Consider the following 18,778-nt stretch of genomic DNA (forward strand, 5'->3'; position numbering starts at 1 on the left):
TGACACTCCGCTTTAGTCTTCATTTGTTCTACTGACAGCGCGATACTGCGATGACATTACAATTTAAATTTCGAGTAGATTGACTTGGGACATTTTTTTCGTGGTTTTTGTATTAGACCCGTCGTCCATTTATTTGTAAGTCAATGGCGGAATAAGATGCTTTTCTTCCGATGCCATGCCGTGTGTCAGGAGTTAACGGGGAAGTGTGTAAGCGCCGCCCGCCGCGCCGTATGTACCCTACGACAAGGGGGATTTCACGGCCAATCATAAAGTAGACAGATAAAGATCAGGGTCGGCGTCTAGTAGAATCTCACTATATTACAGAGAATAGGTGTTTGTAGCATGTGGCTTAGCTACACTACATTGACGTAATGCGAGCTTTACGCTCCTTAATAATATCCCGGGAAATTATAATGACATCTACTTCCTGTGTCATATGATGATATTATATACGAGTATGGAAAGTTTTGGAGAACTCTAGATTGAACCGTGCGCTACCGGCGCGCGTACAGGTCTGGCGGCGGCCCTGTTAGATAAAGAAATACATATGTGTTTAACACTGTCTTATTTTTATAAATTGCATTCCTTTGTTAGACATGCGTGGAAGCACAGCGGGATTTAGTGGCAATTTTCCGAGCACATTGCACACTGATTCCACGCTCTTACAATGTGTAGATGTGTTGTTCGCCAGCGTGGTGGTGACGCCCGCTACGCTGGCGTACTGGTGGTCTACATGGAACCTCATAGATTTGTACGTTTATCCAGATGATATGTTGACGAGTGCCTTTGTGAGCGCCGTGTTCGGGATGTGCTGCAGCGTTGTTTTGTGCATGTGCCAGTTCCAACTGAAAGGATACATCAGCCCGGATAAAGGGAGAGTGAAATACTTTGTGCTTTCAAGGATATACTCGTGTGTTGCTGGAGTGACTTGCGTTGCTGCAATTAGGGGCGTATGGGACCTCATGGACGAGGGCGGTGAAAGCCTAACCGCGCTCTCGTGGTCCACTGCGGCGTCGATACTGTCTTTGGCAGCGTTACGGACCTTGAAAAACATTTGTGCAATACCTTTTGTGTTGGTGATAGACTCGCCTCGTGATCACTTTGACGTGCCCACTTTTTTTAAAACGGTAAGTTCTACTAAAGTACACATTACATACCTCGTATTCAGGGTTTATATTATATATGCATATTATTATATTCACAGTAAAATAAGTCCATGATGCACTTTTTCTATAATTAAATTGTCCTGTTGTTATGCGAATCTAGTAACCATTGTATACATTGCACTTACCTACTCATTCAATCTTACTAGAATGTAGGTTTCCACAAAACCTACTTTAATTAAATTATATCAAAAACAGCAAATGGTCTGTTCCGATACTAGACATCTGCATATTTTTTGGTTTCAGTACTTAAATGTGTTCGTCCGTATGATACGGCTGTTTTTGATTACGTAGTCTGTCGTGTCTGCCATGGAAAAAACCTACGACGGTTGATCTATAAACTTTCAGACCACCGGCGATACTTTATTGTACTTCTTGGACTGTGTGTTCTCCGTGCTGGTAGTGGGAACCCTGGTGATTGGAGTCTGGAGAGGGTTATGGGGGCTAGCTGAGGCGCTCTTCTACCCACAAGACTATGTGATGTCTTGCTGCATTTCTGTAGTGAGTATTTTACCTTTTATTAAAATAAAGGATAGGTTGAGTTTAATATTAAGTGAAGAAAACAATTTGAAGAAAAAAGGTAAAATCAGGTTACTATCACAGAATGTTATAAAAATAAGAAAATTATCTAAGATTTTTCTCAAATACTACTTAGCTTTACCTATAGTCATTAGGCATTACAATACAAGTCATGATATTGGAAAGTATACAAACAAAGCAGACTCTGTCCTGGAGAATTCAAATCAAGAAAACAAGATCTTTTCGTTTCAACATCTTATTGCCATCTATTAAGACGCACACGGCGTAGGTATACGCGCCGCAGACGTGCTGTAGTTGCGCGTAAGGGAGAAGGGGGCTTTGAATAGGGGCAGCGTGGAACAAACGCATTTGCGCAGTCAGTTTGTATGAAAATATAGTAGGAATTATGTTAAAATATGGTAATACCGAACCTCATACCAAGCAGTAGCAACGGTCAGTGTGCGCGCGTCAAATACTGAATGAGAGGTAGTGTTTGGTTTCAACGTCGAAAAGTAAACATTCTCAAAAATAGTTGTAAGGGTATTACTGGTAGAATATATAGACTGGTAGAATAGATTACGGTGAGTTTAACTTTGTTTGTCGTATGGATTGTTTTATTGCTGAAATATTAAACCTGCTGCTTGCAATCAAATACAAATGTAAAAATTTTTGTTATTTTGTAGATTAATAATACCTATTAGGGCAGATTTGAACAAATCAAGGGGGGTGAACACGTTTAGTGGTACTGATAAGCTTTTTTAAGATATTTTTTCGGTTTCGTACTCTTCATGTGATTTTATAATTAATTACTTAAGAAAAGTTTTTATTTATTTTTAATATTGCAGTTAATAATTTAAACTTTAATTGAGTTTCGATTTCGTCCAAACTTCTTTTTGTAATAGTCCTGTGATTACAGATTTACTATACAGATTGAAGAACTATGCATATATATTGTAAATAAAAAGTAAATAAAAGATTTTTGTTTACGGATATTAACAAAAATATATTGCAATAAATAAGTAATTTTCATTTAATTGATAAATTCAAAACTGCCCCATGTGTGGGGCAGCTTTGAACATTTGAGTTCCTTCACAAAAATGGGAACTCTGACAGTATTATAAACTTTTGTTATCAATAGCAAACAAAACAAGTAATTAATAATGATTTAGGATTTTACAACCAGATATGTAAAAAATGTCCAAAGGTACCCCTTTCTCCCCTATGTATCGCGCATTTTGATAAGAGATAGTTTTAGTTTTGTGTTAGTTTTTGAAATGAAGCAACTACATGTAATTCTAAGTGTAAACTCCAGTGGAGTATTATGTTATAAGCTTCTTGCTTGCAATGCGATGTTTGCGCGTGTTTAAATCGATTCACTACGACGCGTCTGCGGCGCGTCTGCGGCGCGTCTGCGGCGCCGTAAACGCGCGTTCGTGAAACTCGCGTCGTCGGCGCGTATAAAATCCGACGTATGCATAGGCTCTTAGTCACAAAAATCTACAAGCTATTGGTTGGTATTAAAATTTGCAAAATTAAACAAAACCGAACCAAAAACAAATAACACCCTAATAAAAAAACTAAATACGATGGCCATAAATTTTTCCATTCTCTATAACATTAAGGCTCGCACTGGCTCAGAGTCGAAGCGTCGTGACGCATCATGTTTTTCGCCTATAGCATATTCATGTCTATTTTCCCATTAATAAGGTACAAGTTTGTGTTTTGCAAATATGGAAGCGCGCGTCGATAAAGTCGACGATAGAGTCGACGCTTCGTTAAAGTCATGCGGTTTCGTGCGTCGTAGCGCGTCGCCCTGCGTTGTAGTTGAAATACAAGACGCGACACGACGCTTCGCTCTTCGCCAGTGTGAGTTGAGCCCAGTGAATTAATTTAGTGGATATTAACGACTTTACATGTGGTGGGTACAATATGACAATTTTGCATCTAACGATTCCGCCATTTTCATAAGTTTGACAGTAGTGCAAAAGACTAGAACAGCGGCGAAATTTTTGATAAAAGAATTCTTTTGTCTTCAAAAGTCATATTTACAAGATTGAATAAAATAATTCATTAGATTTTCAAGGTAAACTATAAAAATCATCAAATGACTAATTAGTATGTAACCGGACGTATATCTACACTGTCAGTTTCTTAATTTCTTAATATTGAACGACATCTAGCTGCCAAAAAAAGATTCTCAGTACCAGATCAGATCAGAGGATGGAAAGATACGCACGCAGGTACTGAAAATATATAATTTGTGTCCGAGTTACCAGTATGTTATTAACTCAGTTTTTTTTTGTTATGGCTTAGCTTCATGCTTTTTGACCAAACCATTATAGTAAATAATTTCCTCTGAAGTTTCATCACGTCACAAACCCACAGCATGATTCATATTAACTTTGTTTAAAACTTCTATAGTTTATTTTGATATAAGAATACCTCGAATATATTTCATACCTATATATTTTATTCAATTTATGTAAATGACTGCAAAACTTCGAACTGGAATAAATTTAATTCCAGGCTCTCAGAATAGTAAACCCAAAACAAATATGTGAAAATATAGAGTTAAATTTCTGAACAAATTTAACTCTATATTTTCACATATTTTTCTTAAACAGAAATATACATATAGAATTTACATACTTAAACATACAAATTATGTCAAGAAAAATTTATAAGGGAGGTCGTCATTATTCTTTGTATCAGCCGAAACGAAAATCTTAACAAAAGAAACCATGAACCGAACTATTCTTGTTTATTTATATATTCCCAAGTACAAGTATTACAATCGACGAATGAACTGAGATATTAAAGTATATTGTTATGACAAGTTAAGTATAGTATATTTACATTAACAGTCTACCTTATCAGTCTGTGAAATTAGGAACAAAGCAAAATCATCTAGAAATAAAATCAATGTATAATCTGTAGCAATTTGATTTGTTTTGCAAACTTCTTCTTCATCTTCTTCTTGATGCGCTTCTGTACCATCACAGATATCCTTGTAATATTGCAGATAATGCTATTCATTCCCGAAGTACTTTATCAATAATTAGTCGACATCGTTGATTTTTTTCTTGTTTTATTGTCACTTGCGTGATATCTATTGGGCGTTCGAATTCCTACTCTAGGGCGACGACGTTTCACATTTTTTACTTTAAAAAATTTGAAAAGAATAAGCGTCCTTGTCTTGTTTTCCCTTCAAAGTTATGGTTATAATCAAAGTTTCCTTGTAATTTATATTTTCCATTAAAATGTTGACATATTGGAAACGAGGGCAGTCTTTTCGGTGCATCTGTAAACATGTAGTCCAAAACAAAAACTGCATTTAAAAAGCAAACATTTTTCCATCTGCAAAAAAATTTTGTTGTCAATAATATTTTAAACTGACTAGGGGATCTGTGTATTGAAAATCTGGCTTAGTTCAAAACTCGCCTTTTTGCTTTTTCGCGGGTTGTCTTCCACGTTTCCACTATAAAGTTTTGAACAAACTGTTGCACATTTTCTTCCATTTTAATAGAAAAAAAACAATAAAACTTTCAAGCGTAATCTCCTTACAAAAAGTTACAAAAACGCCATATTGAATCTATGAAAAAAAAAAGCTCTGTGATTGGTTGAAATGGGCAATATCGTTTTTGTTTCTGACTCCATCACGGGCATTGTCCAGTTTGCGCCATACTCCCGTTTCTCCATTGACTTACAAAAAGTCAATGCGTTTCTCGCAGAATCTGGGTATATGTTTCTGCAACTAACAAAAATTACCACCTTGAAACAAACAAAATGACATTCTTAGTTTAAAAAAGTTGCTTCTTCATCCCCCTTAAACTTTAATTGTCGTGTTCGTATGTCGAGATACTAAACTAACATCCATAAATTCAAGAATGCCCTCTATTTGTTTTGTAAAATATTAGTGAAACAACTCGCAGATTGTTATCTGAATAGACATGCATAATAAATACTTTAATTACGTTATAACATAGAATAACACTTAGAATAATAAAGCATAACATAATACAAAATCTAATTTTATCATGACAATCTTTTCGGGACGGTTTTGAAATAGCTTATAATGTTAATTCTTAAAATCAACGGAAACATTATCCGGAATAAGTATCTACAAGAGTTATAGAATCGCATAATATGATAAATTAAAAATATCTACAGATGGTTTCTATCTTCTACGAATACTTTGCTTCTGCATTTTCACTTTTATGCCAAATTGCCATTAAGTGCGTCATGCGGACGCTATAATACTGACTTCATATTATTTATTATTATTTATTTGTTGAGCATTCATGGCTATTGGCTACCCATCAGCTCAAGCAAATAACAAATAATTAAGAAACTCAAAAAGTAAAAATATTTAAACTAAAAGTTAATTTGTGATAAAACTATAACTGCAAAAACCCGCCATTTTTTGTCAGCCCTACGGTGAATAAGTAAAGTTTTGATGTGATGGGATCAAGTGAATGAGAAATAAAATAAATGGTTATATTTAAATGATTAATTATTGAAATGTTTTTGTTGTTGTAAGATCGTCTTACATACATGTAACCTTTTATTTTGACCTTCTTTCAACGGACCTACATTTAGTTTCTGTTTTACCAATTTGATATTAAAATATTTTTGGATATAGTATCTACTGCCAGTTTAATACTGTTACTCGTATATAGGTATGCCGCCAAATTTTCACGATATCTTTTCAAGTCCCAAACCCATGATATATTATTGTCTGCCATTGATTTAGCGGCAATTGGTTCTTCCTTTCGTCAGATCGGCCCTCGGTTCAAGCGCTACAGTAATTTCAGTGATGAAAAAATTGCTCCGAAACAAGTTCATTTAACGAACTTATATTATTAATTGGTCTGAGAATAAATGAATTTGAATTTGAAATATATTAAATTCAAATCGTCAATTCTACTTTGAATTTGTGCAGTTTAATTATTTTTTTATTTAAATTTAAAGATTTTTTATTACAACAAATAATTATATTTATGTTACACACTATTTTTATTTTTATGTTACAGCTGTGTACTGTTATTCTTTCCTTTTTGACGATGCCTGTTTCGAGCAGCAGTAGTAGGATATTGCACACATTTGGTGTAATAAAGGTACATCTGCAAAATAACTTTTCAGGAAAGAGATTTAAAGTACTACGAACGATATTTGTAAAGTTGTAAAATTTCATATGCGTACATAATTTTTTCCTGTAGTTCGTATTATTTTTGTAAAAGCACTTTCGACGTTTGATCAATGTGGCATTATTATACCATGGATACGATTAAACGTTATCTCGGAAAAATGCCTGTTGGTATGAGCTCGTTGCAATAATTTTAACTCGGAGATTGTTGTAATATTCTTATAAATAAATGTAAACTACAACACCAATAACACTCAATCTTTGGTGTCATTATTTTTCAGTGTACATAAAAAAATTATGATATCATATATATATTTATTATTATATATTATGTAGTAAATATTACTAAATTTTAACCAAAATCCTACGAATTTCTGAACATAGTTTTAAACGATATTTAGACTCGAGAGACATGGAATTGAACACTAATGATCTGCAGCAGATTGAGACGTATTTATTGATCACAATACCCTGCATCATTAAGTATGTGTTTGTTTTGTCATGTTTTTAGCATTAAATCCTGATGCTCCGGTCCAAAAGCCCCCAAATTATAAACCAAAAACAAAAAATATTACAATATTGTTTAGGATAAAAAAAATTGTCAGTAAGTCAACGATGCGATATCTATGCATTGATTATGTATTGGCGACGATCGTCACAATTTTTATGTTATTTTTACAAAACTGACACTGGTCCAATAATAATTGTATTCATTTGTTGCACAAAATATATTTCACAATTTTATGCTCTCATGCTTATTATGAATTAAAATATTTGTTGGAAATTATAAGTATTAGTACATTATTGCAGAGGCCGGGACGGATGGGAGTGGGCAATGGAAAAGTATGAGTTACAAGGACGAGCGTCAGCGAGATCTTGTATTGATATGAGTCAAGCAATCCCTGTTCCCGCCGAGCCATGTGTAGTATTTTTCTCAAACATCTCAAGATGTATAATAGAAAAAGTAAAAAAATATTAAATCATTTTAAAAGTAATATTTGACGTGTTAGGACATTTTATTATTGCTAGTAGTCTGCTGAACTTGTCATGATGTATTTGAATGTGTATCTATTAATGTATTTTCGTTACCATCTCCTCAATAACACATATTTTCGTGATCACCGTTCAAAAAAGACGAAAAAACAACAGAATATCAAAACACTTTAGTTTAAATATTACCGCCATTTTCGTTTTTTATATAAGCGGTACAGGTACAGGGTCAATAGTACGACACTTAAAATTTAAATCCAACTCTATGCCGCTTACGACACGAACGGTCCAAAGTACAAAGTGTCAAACTTGACGTGTACGTATTTTTAATTCTCGCAACTATGATCACTGGGCAGTTGGCAGTACGAGGTTTTCTTTTGCCTGTATACATAGTTCTTTATTATTCGATAGGTTTATTTTTTATTTTATTTTTCATTATTTAGGCACATCAACAGGTAATACATTATTACATTTTACAGATTAATTATATTCTAAGTCATGGTCCGATGTTATTACCCACTACAGATATGCACAACATTGGCTATAAGCGATAACAATATTCACTTAACACTAACGCAGGCTACTAACATCGAAAATTATAAAAATAAATAAAAAAAATTGATGATAAAATTAAAAAATGAAAAAATTAAAAACACAATCAACTCAAATTAACTCAAATTTGCCAGTTTACGCACAGTACTGCAAGACCCAGCGTCAATAAGACCTTCCGTGAAGTAGCACAGCAACTTACGTTTGAGTTGCGGTTGTGAGTCATGGAAAATGTCGATATTGACAGACGCGGTGAGGAAGTTGTATTCTAATAATATTTTGTTAGTTTAGTTAGGTTAGGTAAAGCTTATAGAAGTAGACAGTAACGGATTTTCATACTAACCCCCCGTTCACACGGCATTGCGCTGCACGTTTTTTGCAGTATTCGATGTGCGTTTGTATGTGCGTGCGTTTTTTTTGCAGGACAAACACCGTGTGAACAGTTCTATGTATATCTAATGTATGCACCACTGTTTATTCGGTTCGGATTTACACTGCAAAAAAACGCTCAGTACAATGCCGTGTGAACGGGGGGTTACCTTGCAGACCTTGGCCGGAAAGAATTTGCACGGTCCATAAATGACAAACTTTCCGTATTCGTTATTTGACAGTAATGCAAACATTTCCGACCATGTTTGAGAAAATACTAGATTGCCTATACATGCTCCTCGTCGTATGAAGTATAAATAAAATGTTTTTCTTTACCTACTACTTTCATGTCTCACGAAGGAAGATTAACGGTTACTATCGTCATTGATAGTATGAATTTAAAATAACAATTTCAAAAATAATAAATCAATAATTTAAATTGAAAAACCGGTTCTTCCAAATAACTTCAGTGTACAGGTAAACAGCTGGTAGAGTTTTTTTTTAAGAACACTTGAAGGTAAATCCTTATACTTACGTACCTAATACTGTATTATCGCTAAGTAAATGTGTCCTAATTTAATTGTCGGTAAAACAATCTAGAGCATAGACACACGAGTTGATTTGCAGTTGATACAAACTCAGCACGACCATTATAACAACCAACAGACCAACTAACTAGTCGACACGACTTATCTTGGTAGCAGTGAGCAGGTGGTATGACCACAGCCTTAAATTACGAAATGGTAGAGTCGTATGATATATAATAATAATAAAATATAATGGTAGAGGTAGGTTATTGAAACATTAACAACTTAGACTAACGGTAAAAATAACTATTGGAAGCCGATAAGGGTTGAGTCGGTAAGTCGAATTACGATCACAGAGCTTGTCTAGACAGTGACCGTATCTAAGTAGTGACCAGCAGATGTTAGAATTAATGTGCATTCAGAGTTACTGAACACGTCAGTACGTACTATAATTTAGAGATTCTATCAAGGCTAGAGCCGCCTCAAAGAATGATATCTGTATTAATGCCTCCGTTCAGATTAGATGTAGAGCGAACAGGTGGAGTTGGCACTGGCGTAGACCGTACCGTGATATTAGCGGCGCGATGAAAAAAAATCCTTTAAAGGAACATCTTTTTTAATTAATTCTTTTTACTTGGATAGAAGTCCTTTGACCCATGTCTTCGTTACATTATCGGGATCCTCAATTAACATTATGTTTTAACTTTCTCTTAAATAACTTAGGTCTCTTGTTTGGGTTTTATAAATAAGTTAAGTCTGTTAAGCGGCGGGACTCAATGTTTTTGTTTTCAATTTCAAATATATCAATCACATTATTGTAATTAGTGGAATTTTCTGGATAAAGTATTTTGTAATTTGATTTAAAATAAGGAATATAGTTCTAACTTTCTTCATCACTATTTCTTTCTTCGTATTTTCTTCATAATATACTTAAAATAAAAATATTTTTTGTAAAAACTGTACTTGTAACTTCAAAAGCCCGCCAACTTTCGAGAGCATCGATGAGAGGTGGTTACTAGAGTATTTCATTTGTCATAATATAGCAACCTGATAACAATGAAAGTATTTAAAATTTTTATTGAATTGATATTCAATTGTTTTTATGTGAAATTACTCCACTAGTTTGTTACAATAATTATAACAATGAAAATAATTAATGAATATAATAACTTTTGAGATTGAATATTTGTAGATAGTGCCGGCTATTCTTTTATTTTGTTTAGGATTACCGCCGTCTACCCATATTCGGAAGTGTTAATTTATAAATTAGTTAGTAACATACAACGCCATCTATTGACACGCATATATATTAACGTTTAGAAAAGAAAACAATTTTAGCTCGTGATCACTACTTTAATAACATTATAAGGAAAAAATACTGGCTTGTATTTAATATTAAAGATGAATTAATTGATATCCACGGTCTTTTACATAATATGAACTGCTTCTAGGCTATTCATCAGCGCCATCTAGTTGTAAGATAGAATTTTGACCTTTTTCAGAAGTACAATCTTTAGTATAGAGATTAGCAGGTCCTCTAGAGTTATTGATCCACGCCTGTATACATACCATCCACAGTTTTAATGAATAACTAAAAAATTCAATAATATTTTTTTATTGTATAAGATTTATTATAATTAATGATACAAAGACCGAACACAAAGAAAAATTTCTTCTTCGATCTGACAGGACTCGAAGCTTTCGAAGGTTCGAATAAATGAATTATCATAGTAGTTAGACAACGTGGTATTCAATATAATCAGTATAAGATTTAATTTCACGCGAATAAGGGATGATTCACATTAGACCGTGTCTTGCGCGAGCCGTGTCCGAAGCATCCGAGGCTCGTACGTGCCGCACCATCTTAAATTAGAATGAGTCAGTCAATAGGACGCGGTTTACGCTCGAATACGAACGTAGTGTTATATATATATATAGTGGTATATATCATATTATAAAGCACTGGGCAATTTCTTAGAACATAGTCACAGTCTTTAAAGTCGCACACTCGGACGGGCACTGGAGAGTGTTCATATTATAACGAGCCGAAGAGGGCCACGAACGCGGCAAGTTGTAATGTGAATCACTCTCCAGTGGGTCGTACGCACCACAGCATTTCCAATCCGAGCCTCGTACGTGTCTCGGCTCGCGCTCGACATGGTCTAATGTGAGTAGTTCTTTAGTTGTTTTTGGTGACATAAATGCCTTAACTTTTATGCAGTGGACAAGAAAGTCGCTTCATTTTATTAAAAAAAATTTACTCGAATCCCACTTTTTGACTTCATCAAAATTCTTTGTCTTGGGGATACCCAGAAGTATTCCGCTATGTTAGTATAAATGTGGTCCATTTTCCTCCACTATATTTTTGCATGAGAAATTCCAACTAGCTAAACTCTTACTTTGACATCTTTCACGATACAATATATTTAAACTTAACGTAATTGATTGTTTAAAAACGATTCGTAATGAGAATGAAATTTTTAAATTAAGATCACATTATTTTTGTTTTATTAGAGCTTGTTACACACGGCGACTTTTAGCAGCGATACAAACGCGATACAGTATCGACGCAGTCGCTAATCGTTTTCCTTTACACACACGCGCGATTTTAAGCAGAAATGCAAATGCGATGTAATCGCGCAACTACATCGATACAAACGCGCGATTGCATCGCTACACTTGTGATATAAAAGCGATTGCATTAATGCCATCGCGCGTTTGTATCGATGCAATCGCCTATAAATCGCAAGTGTAGCGATGCAATCGCGTTTTTCACGAACACGCGCTTGCATCGCTGCTAAAAGTCGTCGTGTTGAACCACTCTTAGATGTTAATTTTCGGAATTGCTGTATACGTACGTACGTCGTAAAGTTAGACATAATTATACTATATTTTTATTAGACAAGGCAAAGTACATAGGTTTCTCAGTGTCGATGTCCGTGGTATAAATACATAATTCAACTAAGTAGGTACATAAGTATTTCGCCCGAATGTATTACGTCTATATGTAATGAGTGTACATGATATATTTTATGATCCTTCCTGGGAAGATTTACAACTCTTTTTTTTTATAATATTTAAGGTGGTAGGCTACGGGCTGGCGATAGCAACGTTCGCGCTGCAAGAGCCCATGCGGTGGTTAACAGCAAAGTTGCATGGTGCTCCTCGATTACTCCTCGCAGATGTTTACAACCTGGTCTCGTTTATCGCCACAGTCAATATCTGGCGAGGAATGTGGGGACTGATGGATGAATACTGTTTCCCAGGTATGAAAATTATCCATCCATAATATACCATGCTATTGGGTATGAGAATCTTCGGAGATGATTTGGGTATACCTATAGCTACAATCTATTTTGTGAATCTAATGAAGCATTTACACCGGGTCGTCTGCCGATCTTCAGTAGACTACTTCGCCTGCCGAAGGCGACGCAGTTAATTCGCCATTTACACCGAGTCGTATACCGCCTTCGGTAGTTGCCGAAAGCGGCGCATCCAGTCGCTTCAGTCGACTTTGGCTGCAAACTACCGCCGTCAGACGACTTACTATTCACGTAGCTTGCCGCTTTCGACGACTTCGTGTAAATACGCCTCAACCTGTCGGCTACCGACAAAAGTCATGTAATTTTTAATTTATTGAACTTTGACTACGATCAACTACTACCATCAACTTAAAACTACATAAGTAACAATATAGAATATTTAAGTGAATGATCTAAATCTAAATATAATGTAGTAAATAATTATAAAAAAGAGAGTATAAAACAGCATTATGAGTGTAGTCGCGCGCTGCAATTGCATTAATGCAATTCCGTGTCTACCAGAGTTGTGACTCATCTTTTTGAACGCATATGAAAACACAAGTACTTACTTATGAAGTTAAGTTAAGTTGTTAATTTCTTAAAAAAATATGTAATATTTGTTATTTCCTTATTTCAGAGTCACCATACATCATCAGTTGGTGTTCTCACGTCCTAAGTATTCTAGTTCTTGTTGGGCTTAATTGCTTCAATACAGTACTTGTAAGAGGCGTCTACTTCGACGACGAGGAGCCAGCGGACGAAACTGTCGTTTTCCCCTGCCATTACTTCAGGATATATTACCACAGAAGAAAGATGAGAAAGAAGTTCAAACAAGCTATTGATGCTGAAAAAAACACACTGGCAGACTCGAACACGCCTTTGAAATTCGACGTACAAATCTAATGAGATTTGTCTATGACAAGGCGAAGTCCCGCCAAAACGCTCCAGAGCAAGTCAACAGCAATCCTTGAAGTGTGTTTATCTAGTACTTCACATGTGATAAGTCGATAGAAACTCGCGCAGCAGGTGCTACTGCTGAAAAACTGCAATTAATGATAAGATCTACCAATGTAATGTGTAGACATTGCCCGGTCATGATTGAAAGGATGTGTAATTAAAGCGATTATAAGTAAATAGTGTTGTAATTCTGTTTATTTCAAAAGTGGGAATCAACCTCGCTTTAATGTTTCATGCCTTCGTACGGTTTGCAGACATTAAATAAGTACTTTGAAGCCATGAAGCTAAAATCGAAATACCAATAAACTTATTATGTAAATTATTTTAAAAAGAATTACCTACTACAATATTCATTATTATTTAAATTTGCCAAATCATGACTGTTACATAATTAAAATTTAAAAAATATTTACAATAAGGGGATCCTCAATGTAGAAATTACTAAGCTTTTTGTTTGGGTGCCTGCTGGTCCCTTTAGCACATAGGTTCCCAAACATTTTGACGCACCGGGCGGTGCTTAGAGAAGACAAAAAAATTTCAACGACCACCACAAAAAATAATTCAAAACTCGTATTTTTTATATTAAGGCTCAACTCACACTAGCGCAGAGTCGAAGCGTAGAGTCGCGTCCTCGTTTTCAACTACAACGGTAGGCGACACGCGTCAGCGCGCGACGACACTCGCATTAGTGCGGCCGGATCACAGTGTGGTCGGTGTCTGACGCCTCACTGCGCTCAAGTGACGCGCGTTGACGCGCGAAGCCGCTCGACTGCATCCAAGCGTCGACGCCCGTTTCCATATTTGCATAACACAAATTCATACCTTAATAATGGGAAAATAGAGATGAATATACTATACGCGAAAAACATGACGCGTCGCGACGCTTCGACTCTGCGCCAGTGTGAGTTGAGCCTAACTTAACCCAAAAAATCACAAGGAAAAAATATGAAGTGTAGTTTCAGGTAAATAAGGTAAATCAGGTTTTTTTTCAATGCAGGACAGCATTAATGGCTTTCAATTGCTTCCGAGGCCCCTACCGACCTAGGACTCTTCAGCGCCCACTGGGGGCGGTAGGGACCACTTCGGCAAACCATTGGCATTTCGAGTTACGAATGCGTTTACAACCTCCCAGCTAGTGAGGTTGGTTCTTGTGGCGATACGGCGTATTATTTTGTCTGATATTTTTTTTCTGATTATTCTGTCTGCAAAGCGTTCCCCTCGTCTTCATAGCTCTCGCCGATGGCGGTCTTCACCACACAGAGAAATCCTGGCTTCATCAGAGAACAATACTCTTCTCCAGTCCTCTTGAGTCCATGTAACATGGTTTCTAGCGAAGTTAAGTATAGCAACTTTATGATCACGGAGTAATTTAGGGCCACGAGCTGTGCGATGACTGCGTATATTGGCAGCAAGAAGCCTCCTCATGACGCCCTATAGGCATTAGCCTGTGCAAATTATTATACTCCTCTCACTTCCTCAAGATTCTTCTTGAGGTCCACGTATGAAGCTTTGCGATTTCTCAGCGCCCAGCTTAGCAGGAAGCGGTCGTCTCGTGGTTGGGTGCATGGTTTTCTTCCAGAACCTGTTGACGGAATTCTTCTATTGACGGAACCAGTCTCTTAATATCGTTGCCAACACCTCTGAACTGTCGAACGACTCACATTCAGCCTCTGGGACACATAACATTGAGAATAATTCTCTTCAAGCAGCGCTTTAATTTTGCAAGCTATTATTGTTTTGTCAACCATTTTAGAGACCACTTAGTAATGGTACAATAACTTAAAATGATGAATGAAACAAGATAACTTATCAAAATTTATTTAAAAGTGATTAAGTAATTCATGTGAAGAATAATTTTCTTGTAGACAGGTTTCATCTCTTAAATTTGAATTTAGAACGAATGTTTTTACAAATGAGGACACTTAACTATCAAGCCAGTGACATTTTTGAATGAATGATACAAACAGAAATATCGAAGCTTTCAAATGATGGAATTATCGAACAGAGTGTATCTCCGTGGCGCGCCCAGGTACTTGTTGCTGGTGGAGGAGCCCATCGAAAGAGAATGGTCATCGACTACTCCAGAACAATCAATAAGTTTACATAAGTGATTTTACGATTTAGAATAACGCCATCCCAAGCCCCGTCGCTCCAGTCGAGTTCTCACCGTGTCCATGTTCTCACGAAACAGTCAACACTTTATACTCAGCGGCATCTCCGTCAAGCCTAGAAAAAGCCACAATAGCAATTACTATTAATAACACCCGTGTCGACGCGTTAATTGACACAGGAAGTTCAGTGAGTTTTATTGATAGAAGCATAGCTCGGATGATGAAGTTACAGCAACGTCCGTATAAGCATACTATTAATCTGGCGTCTCTAAGCCACACATCAACAGTCAACGGTGTATGTTTCGCTACGCTAGAAATATATATATATCATTATATATCATTTTATTCATTTCAGTGCATATTAAATGATACATGGAAACGAAATACCAATAGAAACTTGGCTTTAATTAACTAGAAACCAGCACACGTACAATAGATAGATTTAAAAATATTTGTATGACAGATACACTTCAACGATCACAGACAACACATACTGATAATTTAGGAAGCACAAAGGAGATTATATGTCAATGAATAAAACCTTTTTCGTATTGTAATTATTTCAGGCAGGAAAAAATTAAAGGTGCCCGTTTTTTTTTTGCAAATGAGTTTATTTTAATGAAATTAATTTTTTATTTGTTTTTACAAACAAACCATCGTCTCTGGCCGTTTTACCTTACACGAGAGTTGCTAAAGACAAGATCGGAAGACTTTATATTGCACTGACGAAACAAAGCGTTTCTACTCGCTTCAAAGATCTCTATTATGATTACGTTAAGTCTGACAAACGTCAGGATGCCTAAATTTAAATTATGTTAACCCTTAGAACTCTGAGTGCAAACTACCCCACCTCGAGTGCCCCTTCCTTCGTTGCGATTGTCTGCACAAGTACGTTTGTTGCGAAAAAACTATGATGTTCAAGTGCCTTTTAGTATTTACACCGCAATGTTGCGTAGAGATCATTCGTAGCATTTTTTAACCGACGTTAAATTGGAGGTCTCTGTCTTCGTTTATAATCAAATCGTCTGTATTTTTCTGTGTGTGCAGTTACGCGATAATATTAAATGTTACTCCAATATTTGACAACAAATTTTTGAAAGGGGTTACTAACACAAAATAATAGAACTAAGAAAGTACGACTCACGAATTTGACGAAAATATTCCTCAAGTGTCGCAAATTAGAGGATGAATTCGATTTATTAAATTATTTAAACTTCATATGCATATATATATATATATACCCAATAGCAGAAAAGAATAAAAGCTAATTGTATCATTTGACTTTCGAAACGCCATGTGGAAGTATCGTGAGCGACGGGTGACCCGCTAAAGGATCGAACTTATGATCGAATCATTTGACCCGATCACGTTACGCATGGGTCCAGGAAGCCTACTATGAAGCTCTTGCAGCAAACCTATTTTAGTCTGTAAGTTGGATTGCCTGTCAAATTCGTACTATGACCTCACAAAAACAATTCACTGTTCATGTAGTTTACGTTCCCCATTCGAAATCCGTTCACCTTTTCGTTCATAGCAAAATCGTATCATGACGTGCTATTTGCCATGCAAATGGCGGTCTCATCTGTAAAAACAAGCAATTCAAAAAAGTTCGTGACTAACTTTTTTGGATCTTGTTACATTTTTAAGAAATTTCGTTTAAGTTTTATTATATTTTCAGTTTCTTAATTATTTGTTATCTTTTTAGGCTATATAGCCAATTGTCAATAAATAAGTACTATTAACTATTGAGCGTTTTTTGAAAATTTTTGGTCGTGTTCCCAATCTTTAAAGTATTGTTAATACTCGTAAATTATTGGCATGAATGTATTGCAATTTTTAAATGGAATTTTAATCATTTTAATAATTTTATTGACTGAAAATCTTAAATAACTTTTAAATAGTGCCAATTTTGATTGTAATGCAATCAATGAAAATGTACGAATACAAGATACGTTCTAATTATGTTATTACATATATACGTACAAATTACAAACTCACCTTATTAATTTCAATGATAAGGACTAGACCTGACATGTAATTTTGTCGTGCGACAAATTGTAAAGTATGATTAGAAAGTTGCCAATATTACAAAACAACGTAGTAAGTATACCTAATTAATAATAAAAAAAATAAAAAATATATAATTATTCTCATTTTGAACACAATCGATTAATAGTGCTTGAACGTTCCCAGGGTAGTACATCTGTCTATTTCTTTCATATGATTTAGTATGTAGTTCCATCTCGCTCTTGTTAGATGTCAGCCAGCTAGCCAGAGACAATAATTAAAGTTTATAAAGTAAAATCCAGTCATGTCATTCCCATTCAACTTTATGTAGGTCATGATACGAATTTAAGCAATTCAGCTTTACCACGTCAAGTGAATTGCATGGAACTTGGCTGGCTGGTTATAAGCTCATAGTAGGCCCCCTGATTGACACAGGTTATCAAAAATGATCGACCGACACAAGTCTGATGTCGCGAGCAGTGTTGACAATTTACGGAGAATTCTCCAAATTGTGGGGAATTTCAACTCGATTGGGGATTTTGCGGGGATTGTGGGGAAAATAAATACATAATATGTATTTATTTTATGGCGGAAAATGTGGGGATTCTAACATTTTATTACCTTATTTAATGTATCAATTGCTGATATATTGTTTATATATTTAACTACCACTAGTTTGATGATTACTGATAAAAACACTATGATATATAAGATTTTGAACAATTGGCATAGGCGACACTGGCTGCGAGAGGCCGTTGGAAATAAAAAACTCCTAATTTTGAAATGTTGACAATCCCTGTTGACAGGAAACATGGTTTTTACGTAACCAGTTTGTGATCTAGTATTTCTTCCATTTCCGTTGATAAAAATATCACGCAGACATAAGATCGCAGTATTAATTATTACTACGTTTTATTTTATTTCTAATTTCCTTCATTCATAAATTTAGTAAAAAATTTTGTAGTAAGAATTCATTATTGTTAAAAACAAAATATTTTGCGAAACTTAAGTAGCATACATATTATGTAAATTTGAATGTTCTTTGGCAAATTAATAATTAGTATTTACATCATTAATTTTTGTAACTATAATTCAAAATAGAATAGGATGGTTTCGTAACTGGTTGATGATCTCTTTC

The 18,778-nt window shown here is 35.3% G+C and overlaps 1 protein-coding gene across 1 annotated transcript; it reads left to right on the top strand.

Moving 5' to 3' along the window:
- Positions 1-586: 586 nt before the first annotated feature.
- LOC113227051 lies at positions 587-13,690 on the top strand. Its single transcript, XM_026459922.1, has 4 exons — positions 587-1,127; positions 1,512-1,664; positions 12,346-12,529; positions 13,203-13,690. Exons 1-4 carry the CDS (start codon positions 597-599, stop codon positions 13,466-13,468), a joined length of 1,134 nt encoding a protein of 377 aa, XP_026315707.1. The 5' UTR covers positions 587-596; the 3' UTR covers positions 13,469-13,690.
- The last annotated feature ends 5,088 nt before the right edge of the window (positions 13,691-18,778 follow it).

Source organism: Hyposmocoma kahamanoa, unplaced genomic scaffold (genome assembly GCF_003589595.1).
Source record: "Hyposmocoma kahamanoa isolate Upper Pololo Valley unplaced genomic scaffold, ASM358959v1 202, whole genome shotgun sequence".
Taxonomy (NCBI): Eukaryota; Metazoa; Arthropoda; class Insecta; order Lepidoptera; family Cosmopterigidae; genus Hyposmocoma; species Hyposmocoma kahamanoa.